This window comes from Littorina saxatilis, linkage group LG6, assembly GCF_037325665.1.
Source record: "Littorina saxatilis isolate snail1 linkage group LG6, US_GU_Lsax_2.0, whole genome shotgun sequence".
In the NCBI taxonomy this organism is placed as follows: Eukaryota; Metazoa; Mollusca; class Gastropoda; order Littorinimorpha; family Littorinidae; genus Littorina; species Littorina saxatilis.
Window position 1 is genome coordinate 822684 of NC_090250.1, and position 15371 is coordinate 838054.

General features: G+C 46.5%; 1 protein-coding gene across 3 annotated transcripts in view; it reads right to left on the minus strand.

The window, feature by feature from the left end:
• LOC138968251 (transcription factor SPT20 homolog) overlaps positions 1 to 15371 on the minus strand; it is a 54967-nt gene that overhangs the window by 30489 nt on the left and 9107 nt on the right. For all 3 annotated transcript variants that reach the window (XM_070340814.1, XM_070340812.1, XM_070340813.1), the window contains exons 5-10: positions 10787 to 10822; positions 9443 to 9481; positions 8275 to 8382; positions 6069 to 6268; positions 5027 to 5165; positions 4555 to 4611 (exon numbers count right to left, since the gene is read on the minus strand). In XM_070340814.1, the coding sequence (XP_070196915.1) occupies positions 4555 to 4611; positions 5027 to 5165; positions 6069 to 6268; positions 8275 to 8382; positions 9443 to 9481; positions 10787 to 10822 (579 nt within the window). The remainder of the gene's footprint in view (positions 1 to 4554; positions 4612 to 5026; positions 5166 to 6068; positions 6269 to 8274; positions 8383 to 9442; positions 9482 to 10786; positions 10823 to 15371) is intronic.

The window sequence follows — 15371 nt, forward strand, 5'->3', positions numbered from 1 at the left end:
GTTGGCGGGTGCGCCACAGAAGCCGACGACGACTATCAACGTGACGTTTTTTGGGTGTGCGCATCTAAAAGAGTCTTAAAAGTTCACTGTACACAAGGTGGATATAGTGTACAACTCCAGCTGGTCTTCTTGCTGCTGTACTTGCGGTTTTAGTCCGTTTGCCCTAGAATGTAGGCTTTTCAAGCACAGTTAAAAAATGCTATGTTACAATGTTAAAAACTGGATAAAAACTACTGAGGCTCTCACACTGGTTTCTGCCCCCCTAACGCCGATGAGAAGGCGCTGGGCGTGGTCAAGGTGACGGTGGCTTCGCTCAAGTTGTTCCACTCGATCACTGTCTTTATAAAGAACGAGTTCCTGTATTGATCAGTCTTTGAGGTAGGAGCTTTGAAACAGCGGCTGTTGTTGGTTGCCTGTCTCTGGAGGATGTTTTGGCTCTCATACCCCTCGTAGGCTTTAGGCTTGACTCGGCGCCGAGATACGCTCACCGGGGTGAGGAAGGAGTCAGGGGGTAAGGCAGGTACAAGTCCATTGATGATTTTGAACAGCATCGTCAGGCGAAGTTGCTGACGGCGTTCCTGGAGTGTAGGAAGTTGGAGGTACTCTAGCATCTTGGTGACGCAGCCTGGGTCCTTGGACACGTAGTCTTTCATGATGAACCTAGCGGCTAGGCGTTGGATGCGTTCGAGTCTCTCAACGTCTTGTTTGTAGTAGGGGTCCCAGACCACCGCCCCGTACTCAAGGGTGGACCTGACAAGAGTGATGTAGGCAAGGCGACGGCACTCACGTGGGCAGTTCCGGAGGTTCCGGCGTAAGAAGCCCAGGGTAGATCCTGCCCTCTTGCAGAGACTGGTGATGTGGGGGCCCCACTTCAGGTCGGCTGAGATCTGTATGCCGAGGTACGGGTTCTGTTCGACCTGTTGGAGGATGGTGTCTCCGAGGCTGTAGAAGTAGTGGGATGTGGATCTGGTGGAGAGGACGTAGCACTTCTTAGCGTTGAACCTCATCCCCCACTGGTTGGCCCACTCTTCCAAGCTCTTTAGGTCTGCCTGTAGCGTAAGGTGGTCCTGAAAGGTGCGGATCTGGCGGTAGAGGAGACAGTCATCCGCAAAAAGTCTGACAGACGACTGGACTGAGTCTGGGAGGTCGTTGATATGGCACAGGAACAACAACGGACCCAGCACTGTGCCTTGCGGGACGCCGGACTCGACCTCTACCTCTTCAGATGCCTCGCCCTCCAGTACAACCCTCATCTTCCGCTTGGTCAGGAAACTGGTCAGCCAGTTGTGGACACTTACCCGCACACCGTAGTGGGCCAGCTTGTGGAGTAGTTTCTTGTGCGGGACAGTGTCGAAGGCCTTGCTGAAATCAAGGATGGCGACGTCAGTTTGGTGGCCAGCATCATGGGATGACAGAATGTCCTGCATGGTGGTGAGCAGCTGGGTTTCACATGAGTGGCCGGTCCTGAACCCATGGTTGCGGCTGGATAGCACTCCATGTTGTTCGAAGTGCTTGTGAAGATGGTGGCAGATGATGTGCTCAAGGAGCTTACAGGCGACCGAGGTCAGGGATACTGGGCGGTAGTTCTCAGCTTTGTTCCTATCTCCCTTCATGTAGACAGAGGATATGTTCGCTGATAGCCAGTCTTTCGGGAGCTCGCCTGACTCGATGGAGGTGGTGAATATCGCCATCAGGGATGGGGCAATGGAGTCAGCGCACGTCTTCAAGATGCGGTTTGGTATGCCGTCTGGTCCCAATGCTATGTTGAGCTTGAGGTTCCTCAGGAGTTTTGCAACACCTTCGGTAGTGATGGTAATCTTCTCAAGTGGGGGGACTGGGGTGCCTTTCAACTCTGGTGGAGGAGAGTCATCACGCTTCGTGAAGATGGACTGGAACTGTTGTAGCAGTATCTTGGCTTTGGAGGTGCTGTCGCTGTGTAAGGAGCCTTCTTTGTAGAGTGGCGAGACTCCAGCGTTGTCCTGTCTGCGTGACTTGACGTATCGCCAGAAGGGTTTGGTGTCGTTTGTCTTCAGGCTCTCCTCGATGGTGGAGTTGATGTGGTTCCACTCCGCCTGCCGCATCTGGCGTCGACATTCTTTCTGGGCGAATCTGTAGTTCGTCCAGTTGCCAGTTTTCTTAGCTTGTTTGTAGAGCCTCTTCTTGCGTTGCAGGATTTTCTTCATCTTGCGGTTGATCCACGGTAGGCTGTAGTTACTTCGCCGGAGTGTGGATGGTATGAAACGCTCGACGGCAGCCATGAGTGACGATTTGAAGCGGGTCCACATGGCCTCTACAGATTCACCCTGTTCTTTCATGGTGTTGATCTCTTCTGCTAGGTGGTCTAGTTCAGTCGTGATGTTACTCCATCTGGCTTTTGAGTAGATGAGTTGTTTCCTTGGTTTTTCCTTGATGCGATGGGGGTGGATATCCACATCGGTGATGACGATGCTATGGTCTGATATGCCTGGTATTGACCTGGAACTTTTGCAGAGTGATGGGTTTGAGGTGAAGACCAGGTCGAGGATGTTGTCTTCACGCGTTGGTTGGTCATGAATCTGAGTGAGAAAGTTGGTTGTGGTGGTGTCAACCAGGAATTGCTGCACTGACCTCTCTGGAGCTCCTGCCTCTACAGCGCCACTGCTCCAGTTCACGTTGGGACAATTGAAATCGCCCACAAGTAGTACGTGTTCTTGGCGGTTGTCAGCTGTGATCTTGCACAAGGATACATCCAGTTCATCGAGGTCGCGTTGGTTGCGGTGAGGCATGTAAAAACACCCTACTGATAGGTCTTTGTTTCGTTGTAGGTGAATACGGGTCCAGATCAGTTCACAGTCTGCATCAAGTTCAGGTTGGAGTGACGATACCAGGCTCTTGTGCACTAATATAAAAACACCACCAGCTAGTGTACTGCGATCTTTCCTGTAGCTGACGTATCCCTCAGGGAAGACTTCACTCTGCTGCACGTCTGACTTCAACCATGATTCCGTTCCACAGATAACGTCCGGCTTAGTGTAGTTCACGACAGCAGCAAATTCTGCCTTCTTCTTTTCGATGCTACGGCAGTTGACTGTCATTATCCGTAAGTTCTGCTTCCTGGGTAATATTGTATGACTTCTGTGTCATTTCAATCGATCAATGGTCACAAAATTCCACTCGAAATAAGGATGTCTCTGTCTCCAAATCTCGACAAAAGAGAGAGAGAGAAAGAGAGAGAGAGAGAGAGAGAGAGAGAGAGAGAGAGAGAGAGAGAGAGAGAGAGAGAGAGAGAGAGAGAGAGAGAGAGAGAGAGAGAGAGAGAGAGAGAATTGAATTGAATTGAATTGAATTGAATTGAATTGAATTGAATTGAACTGAATTGAATTGAATTGAATTGAATTGAATTGAAATTTATTTTACGAGAGTAACAGAATAAGCAATGACAATGTATACATGCTTCTTTTCATCCGGCCCTCGCCCATTGAGGGGTAAAAAACAAGAGAAGAAATAGAAGATAAGTTTAACTATAGTACAAATGACATATTTACCATAATTAACATGTCAAGCAACCAATAAGACATTTTAAGATGCATTGTGATTCTTTAGCAATGCTTGAAAATTATATATAACAGAGAAATATTTGTTTGTATATAAAAAAAAAATATATATGTCCTTCATTCATTATATAATCATGTTTTTCAATATAATCAGAGAGTACAGTTATATTTTGCTAGCTCCTTGATAATATTTCTTATAAGTTTTGTAAAAGAAACAGCATGTAATATTCCTTGAATGATGTTTCATGAATTCGTAACTTAATTATATTAGGGTGAGAAATATATATTTATATATGAGAGAGAGAGAGAGAGAGAGAGAGAGAGAGAGAGAGAGAGAGAGAGAGAGAGAGAGAGAGAGAGAGAGAGAGAGAGAGAGAGAGAGAGAAAGAATCAATCAATGAGTCTTATATCGCGCATATTCCGTGGGTACAGTTCTAGGCGCTCTGCAGTGATGCCGTGTGAGATGAAATTTTATACGGCCAGTAGATTGCAGCCATTTCGGCGCATATTTACCTTTCACGGCCTATTATTCCAAGTCACACGGGTATAGGTAGACAATTATTAACTGTGCCTAAGCAATTTTGCCAGGAAAGACCCTTTTGTCAATCGTGGGATCTTTAACGTGCACACCCAATGTAGTGTACACGGGGGGAGGTTCGGACACCGAAGAGAGTCTGCACACAAAGTTGACTCTGTGAAATAAATTTCCGCCGAACCTGGGATCGAACTCACGCTGACAGCGGCCAACTGAATACAAATCCAGCGCGCTACCAACTGAGCTATATCCCCGCCCCAGAGAGAGACAGAGAGACAGAGAGAGACAGAGAGAGAGAGAGAGAGAGAGAGAGAGAGAGAGAGAGAGAGAGAGAGAGAGAGAGAGAGAGAGAAACAGGCACAGAAACAGGCAGGCAGATAGGCAGACAGACAAAGAAACACAGACAAAAGACAGTGAAGATCCGTGCTCTTACACATTACCAATCATATCATCACCACGCCAACAACCCACAGACAAAACTCATACCTCAAAATCTTGTGGAGCAGCAAGGTTCACACTTCGCTCTCTCCATGTGTCAACACTCTGAAACAGAAAAAAAAAAAATCTGAAAATACAAATACACAAGATTTGAGAGAGGGGGGGGGGGGGGGGGGGGGGGTTCAACAATAGACTTTTTACCGGAAATAACTCTGTTAGGATTTTCAGGGGTCTGGTACAGTAAGAAAGAGCCCCTTTACCTCGGACAAGCTTTTCACACCATCCAGAGCATGTTCCAAGCTTCAGATCGACCTTATCCTGTGATCGAGAAGAACAACTAACTATAATGGGAATGCTATGCACTGTTTAGTTCTATACTAGAGGTGGCTGTGCAAAAAGATTTAAAATGAAAGCAGAGGTGAAAAGATACATCCAGCAGACGTAATTCTTTGGGAGAATTCTGAGAATTTATATCATCAGAGAAGTGTAAGAAAAGAAGAGGAAGAAGAAATATGCAAACCTTCATGGTTTTGGCAGGAGTTTTCGTCTTGTCGCGCTTTTTGTGCAAAAAGTCGAGCAGTCGTAATTCTTTGGGAGCGGGGCCCTGCGCCAGCTTCCTCTTGCGATTCAGCGCCACCTGGCTGTACCTCTTCATCGACCTGCAAGGACAAAACAAGAAAAGCAATTGCTCACACGACTCGCCTTCATCATGTCCCATTACTATTTACTTAGACTCACTGATTACTCAGGTGAGTCTAAAATGCACGAAGCAATGGTCAGATCCTTGCAGTCTATTGACTTCACAACAGAAACAACATCAACATCTATGAAACAAAATAAAGGTAAAGACAGGGAGAGCTGAGGAGAGAGAGAAAGTGAGAGCAAGAGGGAGAGAGCAATACACAGAGAGAGAGAGAGAGAGAGAGAGAGAGAGAGAGAGAGAGAGAGCAAGAGGGAGAGAGCAAGAGGGGGGGAGCATGCGAGCGAGAGAGAGAGAGAGAGAGAGAGAGCAAGAGAGAGAGAGAGAGAGAGAGAGAGAGAGAGCAAGAGGGAGAGAGCAATACAGAGAGAGAGAGAGAGCAAGAGAGAGAGAGAGAGAGAGGGAGAGAGAGAGAGAGAGCAAGAGGGAGAGAGCAATACAGAGAGAGAGAGAGGGGAAGGGGGCAGACAGAAGTCAAAAGGAACAATACCTCTTTAACTTAAAGAATATTAAAGTTTTTTTGTCAACGTTGTTTGCTTTATTTGTTTCTTATGTTACATATTTGCCACAGAAAATGATGTCAGATTTTGCAGGGATGGCCAAATCATCCGCCCGATTACCAGGGGCAAGTAAAAAATCCGCCTGGCAACTCACCAGGCTGGCCAGTGATAATATCTGGATAAATGCAATACTTCTGGTTGTGCTATCTAGATTCAAAGCGTTATAAACACTGCAGATGCAGCAACTGTGGTATGTATCGGGACAGCAAAATTTCCTGCGGGCAAGTGACTTTCTTGAAATTTAATTTACATTTTGAGATTTGGCCATCCCTGTTTTGTTAACTTTGATCACAAGACCCCACCTTTTAATTGAAGGCTCGTTGAACATTTTCTGTCGTCTGGTCATCTCTGTGGCTACCATGGTAACGGCTGGAGAGGGGTCAAGGCAGAGGGGCTCGGAGGTGCCTAGCAACAGTTCACCTTCAAGCTGGTGAAGGTCATCCTGTGACCATGACCCCTGGCCAAACTCTGCTGCCAGCGAGTTCACATCACACAGTAAGGACTGGAAAGATAGAACAACTATTTCCATGTCATAAATATCAACTGCTGCATATGAAAAGTGTATCACCAAGGCTTTTTTTCAGAAAATTTAGATATGGGAAAAAGTTAGATTTGGGTGTATTATTGGAAACTGAGCTGAACATTAGGAATAAATTTATGTTATGATTAAAAAAAAAAAAAAAAAAAAAAAAAAAAAAAGGCTTTTTTTCAGTAATGAGTACAAGCATAAAGCCTGTCCTTAGGCCTAAAAAAAAAAATAGGTGTGGTTACGGTAACCCGACCTACCCTATTTTTAGGGGCCGACCCTATAACTTTTTATTACATTTGTCAAAAAAACCAAAAAAACACAAGAAATCGAGTGCAGAAAACGCAATGAAAGCGAAAGCGCCCGAGTTGCACACTTATTTCCCTGTCAAGTAGGTTTAATTTGTACACATTAGAAAAAAAAGTTTAAAAAAAAAAAGTGATTGCCTACCTTCCTACCCTATTTTTTTGGGCTATGTTACCGTAACCACACCTATTATTTTTTTTGGCCTTAACTTGGTGAATCGACAATGCGAAGTATACTTGGTGAAGCTGGCCGCACTAAGCTTTAGCACTGAGTTTTCGATAAAAGGGCTTCACGAAGTCTTTGCGAAGTCGACTTTGGGCTCATTTAAAGACTGCCTTAAACAATAGGTGCGATCTATCCAAGCCGTCTTCAAAGACTCCCATTCAGACAAAAACGAATGGCAGATATTTCCCTGTAGAAGTGATGTCACACACTCAAAGAAGAGTGGTCATTAGAGATTCATCTAGAGTGATAACGAAGCTATCACTTGGTTTAATTTGGATACTGCCACACGTATTCAACTAGGATATATATAAGTGCACACAAACATACTAATGTGATTGCATGCATGACAATGCACACAGGAACACACATAGACTGTACAAACACAGAGTAGTCTTCACGAAGAATAGGGTCTCCAAATAAAGCCAAACTTGCCCTAGCGACCACCGCTGAATAACCTACCTGCCCACAATAACCACCACAAGGCGAGTATTTTTCTCCATAATGCATTCTTCCATAGAGGCTAGGGCTGAAGTGCATGACAAAGTTAAAACCCAAACGGGAGCCAGCCGCGGAGCCAGATTGGTTGAAATCACACACATCTCAGTTTCAACCAATCCAACCCCGTGGCTGGCTCCTGTTGGGGTGGTCACTTTCTTGTGCCCCTCGGCCCAGCTGTCTATAACAACTAACTTTGGTTGGTCTCTTGGCTGGCCCTTACAGACAGGTTCCATTGTACATTTTTTATTTTTTTATTTTTTTTAACCTCAGTTGCATGCAGGTTTGCTACTACAATTATTTTTTTTTTTACTTTTTTTATTTTTTTTTTTATTTTGTTATTTTTTTTATTTTTTTCGTGTGTGGCTTGGAGCAAACCTTCTTCATAGGTCTTTTCTTACCATTGTACATTAAAAAGAAAGAAAGAGCTCTGACAACTACCGTAAACTACCTTGTAAGCGCCCAGTATCAAGCAAACGCCCACCCCCTACTTTGGGTCACGAGCTGTGCATAGGGTTTATAATGCCTTGTAATCGCTCGCCCCACATTTATTCGACAGGTGTCAAAAACAAGTTTGTAGATGATTCTAAACCCTATTCACAACATACAGAGATATCATTCGAGTGATTAATGACTAGACGCTGCATTGCAGTCATACTGTTATTAAGTTAATACTTTCGCCACTGCAGTCTCTACAGAATTTAGTAAATGCCCACCCCCACTTTTGAGCTAAATTGGTGCACAAGGGGGGTGGGCGCTTACAAGGTAGTTTACGGTACATCCCAAAAGAAAAGAAAAGCATAAACAGATCGCCTACAAGACATGTCCTCAAGACGAACAAGACGTTCCAAGATTTCGTCCTCAAGATGGCGTCCTCAATGAGGGGTGAAATCCCCCTTACTTATACCACTCACACACCTGGTTTTTCCCATCTTAATATCCTTCACATCTCTTACCTGTGCTGACGGCCGGAGCAGAACGAAATGCGTGTCGTAACAGCTGGGCGCACAGCGACGGTAGTCTCTCACCTCCACGATCACACAGCCACTATAGAACACGTTCACCTGCAACAGCAATATTATCAACTTGAATGTAATCACTTGTATTCTTATCATAAAAGTAAACCATGCTAAAGAAACACTCTTTAAAATAAAAATAAACCAACATGTTAGCTGAAGAATCACATAGCAACTGTAGAACATATTCAACTGTAGAACATACTCTCTCTCTCTCTCTCTCTCTCTCTCTCTCTCTCTCTCTCTCTCTCTCTCTCTCTCTCTCTCTCTCTCTCTCTCTTTGCCAATAGAAATCAAACGATCCGCATCATTAAAGGCCTTTAAAAGGCAGTTGCACTCACATTTGAGCACACTATAAACTGCCCCTGATGTCTAGTTTCCATTGTGTACTCGGATAATGTATGCAATGCTCTTAAGTGTTTTGTTTTTATGTTTATACTTGACCATTATTTTGATGTTTTACTAGTTTAATACTTTGATTAGATACTGTTCCTTTTAGGTATGAAATGATAGCATGTGCTTGTGTGTAGATATGCGAGCGCACGCTCGCGCGCGCGAGCATGTGTGTGTGTATATGTGTGTGTGTGCATGTGTGTGTGCATGTGTGTGTGCATGTGTGTGTGTGCATGTGTGTGTGTACATGTGTGTGTGTGTGTGTGTGTGTGTGTGTGTGTGTGTGAGTTTATGTGTGCATGTGTGTGTGTATACGTGGGTGTGGATGTGTGTGTGTGTGTATGTGCGCAGTCTTTGCTTTCGTTTACAATTATTCTCTGTATATGTTCCAAGGACAGGTTGGAAGATTAGGCTAAGCCTAAAACCTTTATCCTTATGTAATAAAGTTCTGAGTTCTGAGTTCTCTCTCTCTCTCTCTCTCTGTCTTTCTGTCTCTGTCTGTCTGTCTGTCTGTCTGTCTCTCTGTCTGTCTGTCTCTCTCTCTCTCTCTCTCTCTCTCTCTCTCTCTCTCTCTCTCTCTCTCTCTGTCTCTCTCTCTCTGTCTCTCTCTCTCTCTCTGTCTCTGTCTCTGTCTCTGTCTCTCTCTCTCACGCACACACGCACGCACGCGCGCATACAGAGTCCATTTCTAATTCTTATTTTTGGCAGATCTCACCTGTGCCTTTTCCAGAAGATCCAAAAGAAATGGAGGCAGCTGAAAAATACAAAATTAAATTACATATGATGATAACAAAAAATAATGTTTAACTCCAGTGTCAGAACAAAATTGTTTCTTCTGAAGTAGTGGAACTATCACAAAATGTTTACATAATTTATCAACATATTGATGGACCAAATACAGGCAAGACTTTACACAGATGAATAAACACAACTAGAACAGTGATTGTGTCTGTGTACAATGTAACAGTCATTACCACACAAGTTGACTGTCAATGTACAGTGAGTCCAGCTATAACGAACCTGAGTATAACGAAATCCCGCTTTTAACGAACTGCCATTGATTTCCCGGCAGACAGCCTTCTATTTCTTACTTGTTACTTTCCGGCTACAACGAACCTTTTGAACTCATTTGCATAACGAACCCCTCTTATAACAAACACGTTTTCATCACCCCAGAGCCGTTTTGTCACTAAAAGTCACAAAGCTACAACGTACTTATGTCAATAATTGTCTCCAAAGACAAAAATACACAAACACAAGTGCACATCGCGTGATGAGCGAACTCTGAACAAACAGCGGGAGGTGCACGGAACAGCCACCGCCGCTGTGTTTTCACTATTCCAATCAGCTGCTAAGCTATGACTGTGCTCTAAAAAGTCACAAGGCTACAACTGAGAGGTGGTTCCCCTTTCATATGAGAGAGGAAACACTTCCTGCATCCGGGTCAGTGACCGAGTTTAACCTATGGGGAGGTTAACCTATGGGGCGGTCTCTTTGATGTCTTGAGAGGAAACTTGGCCAGGGTCACGTAGTACATGCACCAGAACTGGTGGACACCAGGAAATCGGAGATTGATCAGAATGTACATGTACATGCTTTTACACGACTTTTTAAATTTTACTTCTAAAATTGTGACAGTAAAGTGAACATTTGAACTATGCCTCTATGGATTATATATGAAGCTGTTGAAAACATGCAGAGATTGTACTCTCCAAGGAAAGATCGATGGGAGGATCATTTGAAGGTGAGTGGAAAAACTTGTCTTAAGGCCATTTAGGGTTGAAAACTCTACAGCGAATTACTGATATAACGAACTAAAATGTATCTCCCTTGAGATTCGTTGTACCCGGACTCCACTGTATAATGATACAAACAATACCAGGCAGAATAACCTATCACATTCGTTATTGTACAACAGACGGGCGCAGTGGCGTAGTGGATAAAACATCAGCCTCCTAATCAGGAGGTAGCGAGTTCACATCACGGCTGCATGTAAGTAAAAATGCCACTTTTAAGTTTAAACATCCAATACTAACCTAGGAGCAAAATTTAAACATACCTCTGCTGCATCAATAAAGTCCAGCACTTCGGATTCCTGTGGAAAAAATCAACAGAATGTGAACATCATGCATTTATTGTTTACTTTGTTTCATCTCAAGTATCTTCAAGTAACACAAAACAAGAAATAGCCAGGCTGAGCAAAAGCTTAATCAATGGATGAAAAAAATCAGCCAGTATTAGTCTATTACGAGACAGACATTACTTTGGAATCCATTGCACCTCAAACCTTTTGTATATATATATCAGGCCAAAAAAAATAATAGGTGTGGTTACGGTAACATAGCCAAAAAAAAATAGGGTAGGAAGGTAGGCAATCACTTTTTTTTTTAAACTTTTTTTTCTAATGTGTACAAATTAAACCTACTTGACAGGGAAATAAGTGTGCGACTCGGGCGCTTTCGCTTTCATTGCGTTTTCTGCACTCGTTTTCTTGTGTGTTGTTTTTTTTGGACAAATGTAATAAAAAGTTATAGGGTCGGCCCCTAAAAATAGGGTAGGTCGGGTTACCGTAACCACACCTATTTTTTTTTAGGCCTCACTATATCCCATGACCTCCCTTCTTTGTCTCCGTAAATGTACTCTAGGTATATTTCTTGTATTTCCATTGTTCTCTTGTTACATCTATGATGTAACTATTGCACTCTTATAACACATAAAATAGAGGATATGTAAGGCTTCTTTTTAAGCCTACTGTCTATATGATACTTACCGAGACAGTACTATTCTTGCACATTATCTATTATAGGCCGAAAAAATTGGACAAAACGCTGAGTGGGTACAATTATCTCCCATAACCATGCGCCACCGTGGATCCCAAGCACTGTCCGAGTGCTTCCCCCTTACAGGATGTAGGTGGCGCGTCCTCTTTCTTTATGAGCTGCAGACCCTCAAAAAGCCCATAACATATCAAGAGGGGAGGCGGGAGGGAAACTCTAATAGTACTGTCTCGGTAAGTATCATATAGACAGTAGGCTTAAAAAGAAGCCTTACAGTCAATATAACACTTACCTCGACAGTACTATTCTTGCACAGAATACCAGAGTGGTGTGAGGGTGATATGTAGAGTATTAAACTCCTTAATCAAAATCACTTAAATCCAAGGATTAAGATACCCAGGCAATTTTCGAACAGTACTACCGTAAAAGAAAATATACCCAAGAAACATACCTTAGACTGACGTGACCATGCTAGCAACCACTGCTGTGTGGTGAACTCAATGTCAAAGTCCAGGCCACTCAAAGCTTGACTACCACTGAGTCTACGGCAAGTGGCTAAAGCGATGAGGAACAATTAGTCTTAAAAATCAGCAACTTGATACTGATGCCTGCCAGGGGTTCAAACTCATTGCTACGCAGGAGTTTGAGGACCAGAAAGACATCCCCCTTGGGAAATGAAACCCGAGGTTTAGACACCGCTGCATTGCTAATACCCGAAAGGACATTAGCGATGAGGGAGGACCTGATCAAGTGTTCAGTTCTGCGACCAGTAGCGGCCGCAATCGTGGAAGCGATGGCAGATCTGTATCCAAGAAGAGTCTTAGAAGAAAGACTCTTCTTTTGATACACTTCCACCAGGAAGTTGGCCAAGTCCTGTGTTGAGGGATAAAGCGGCTTTATCCCCTTGGACAAGGCGAAGGTGGCCCAAGCTCTCCAGCGTAAGTCGTAGAGCTGATTAGTTGATCGCCTCTTAGCGTTCAAGGAAAACTCTACTGAACTCTTGTGCAATCCTAGTGCAAGCAGTTTGGAGCGCACAAGAGCCATGCGGTCAAGCACAGACTCTCTGGACGTGGATGAGGGAGGCATGATCGAGGCTGGAGCAGACCTCCCCCGTCCAGATCCAGAGGTAGAGGGTCTACGTGGGTGAGACCGCGAAGATCTGGAAACCACGGAGCTGTTGGCCAGTAAGGCGCGACCAAAATCAGTCTTGGTCGTTCCTGCAGATATTTTGCCAGCACCCTCGGAATCAGAGATGTCGGGGGATAGGCGTAAGCATCGAGGAGCCTCCACAAGAGAGTGAATGCGTCCAAGTGGAACGCATTCATGTCTCGAAAGGGGCTGACGTACCTGGGAAGCCGAGCGCTGAATCGAGTTACGAACAGATCGATCAGAGGACGGTCCCACCTTGCCCACAGACGCTGTAGAACGTTGTGAGCGATGGTCCATTCTGTGGAGAGAACCTGATCGCCCCGACTGAGAATGTCGGCCAGGGCGTTCAGTTTCCCCGGAACGAACTGGACTGACATCCGGACCTGATTGGTCTGGCACCAGAGCAGAATCTCCTCCGCCAACAGGGAGAGGGACCGAGAATTGGTGCCCCCCTGGTGGCGAAGGTAAGCTAAGCATGTGGTGTTGTTGTCCCCGTTGAAAATCAGAGGGGCCAAGGACAGGCCGAATGGGAGGGCCCGAAACTCGAACACCGTGCCCTCCCAAACGAACCGGAGCAGATGTCGGTACCCCGGGGCCACCAGGATGTGGAAGTAAGCATCCTGGAGGTCCCAGACATGGCCCAATCGTTTGGCCGGATGGCCAACCGGACCGACGAAGGGGTTTCCATCTTGAACTTGCACCTGTGAAGGTACAAGTTCAAGGTGGAGAGGTCCAACACCGGCCTGAACCGGCCGTCCTTTTTGGGGACGGTGAACAGGCGGGAGCAGAACCCCAGAGAAGGCTGAGAAAGGGGGTAGACCGCCTTCTTCTCGACCAACGAGTTCACCTCGTCCTGAAGAGCCTGCCATCTGGCAGGCTCTCGAGGAGGGGGGAACGTCCAAGGTAGAGCGGACAATGGAGGTTGTGACGACAGCGGTAGAGAAAACCCCGACCACACCACCCTCAAGAAAAACTGGTTGGAGACCAGTCTGCCCCACATGCCGCGGGCCCGAAAAAAAGGGAACCGCCGGACGAAAGAGGGGCAACTTGAGGGGGCGTCAACGTAGGGCCGGGACTCACTGAAAATTCTGCTGGCGGGCAGGCGCAGGCTTGCGACCACCCCCCCTGGTGGTGCTGCTTCCCCTTACCTGTCTGAGCACCCTTCGTCTTGCTTGGGAACGCAACAGGCGCCTAAGAGGAGGAAGAAGGAGGCAGTGAAACTGGCTTCTTCTTCTTCTTCTGAGGCTGGGAGCTGGAGGTGACTGTAGCACTTCTCTTACTCCCCGCCGCCGTCGCCGAAGCAGCGAGGCCAACCATCAGAGAATCAGTGTTCCTCTGGCGTGTGGACTCCACCACAGAACGAACAGTGTCCGGATGAAAGAGGGAAGAAGGCTGAGGAAACGTGTTCCTCAGACTCTTCCTCATATCCGGAGGCACTATAGAAGTAGGCAGAAAATGATCACGGAACAGGGCCAATAAAGTGGACCAGTGTTCCAATGGCCAATTCTGCCGCAGACGTCACGCACGATCGCACGGCATGCAAAGCCCGATCCACTCGAACCGTGTCAAGGACCCGAGTGGAATCGGACTCTGCCCGATTGGGAGGGTCCAACAGTGTGGACAGCGTGCTCATCCATGTCAAGGCCTGTGATTGGGCCTCGACTGTGGAAGAAACGGTGGCCTCAAGATTGTGGAACGAAGCAGAGCTCAGTTCCACCTTCTTGACCGAAGGCACCTCCCCAACGAACACATCACCGTCAGCCCCACCCTAAACACTCGAAGTCTGGAAAGGGAGAGTTCGAGAGTCAAAGGGAAAAGGGAGGGACGAAACAGATTGGACACGAGGAAACAGTGGAGGTGCGCCTCCCGAAGGAAAGCATGGCACTGAACCCGCGTCCTCCCGAGGAACATAGGTCGCGTTTGCACGTGAATCTGTACTCCTCAGGCGATGTGCTGCCGCTTCCACCGTGGCACTTAGACTAGGGTGGAACGCGAATTGCCGGCGGCCGGATCGTTCATAAAACGAGCCGCCGGCAGACGCGGCGTGAGCCTCCCGCGCCCGGGCCGAAGCGGACTCAAAGGACGAGAGGGCGTCTCAGGGAAGGACGTCCTGAAACTGTTCAAACGTCCTTCTAGCTGTGCGAGGACGAGCCTCCTGCCTCTCGTCCTCAGACCCCGGGTCCAGGTCCTGTGTGTCAACACTAGACGACAGACGCTTAAGAGAGGCATCCGTGACGTCAAGACGCCGCGTGATGTCTGTCATGTACTGTTGGAAAGTACGAAGCATAGCTTCGGAAGTTCCATCAGAAACCGGCAAGGGTAGAGTTTCAGTGTTAACCTCAGGGCGACCCTGATCCTCCTCCCTATCGTCCTCCGACTCACTCTCCTCTTCACTTCCCGACAACTCCTCAAAAGCAGGAGTGTAGGGAGCTTGAGGGGGAAGAGCCGAAAGCGATGAAGCAGGCTGTGAAGAAACGCCCACAGAAGCAAGAGGCCGCGAAGACCCCTGCCCCAAAGACGAAACGTCTCCAGCAGCCGAAGGGGGAGAAAAACAACAACCCTGCGACTGTTGGGTCAGCCCAGCCAACGAACCCCCGCCATTTATAGACTGAACAGGAACCCATCGGGTCTGATCAGAAAAGAAATGGTCCGGTCCGGTCGGGGGTGCCGATCCGGTCCGGTAGGGTGGTCCGGTCCGGTGCCGTACCATCCGGAGGT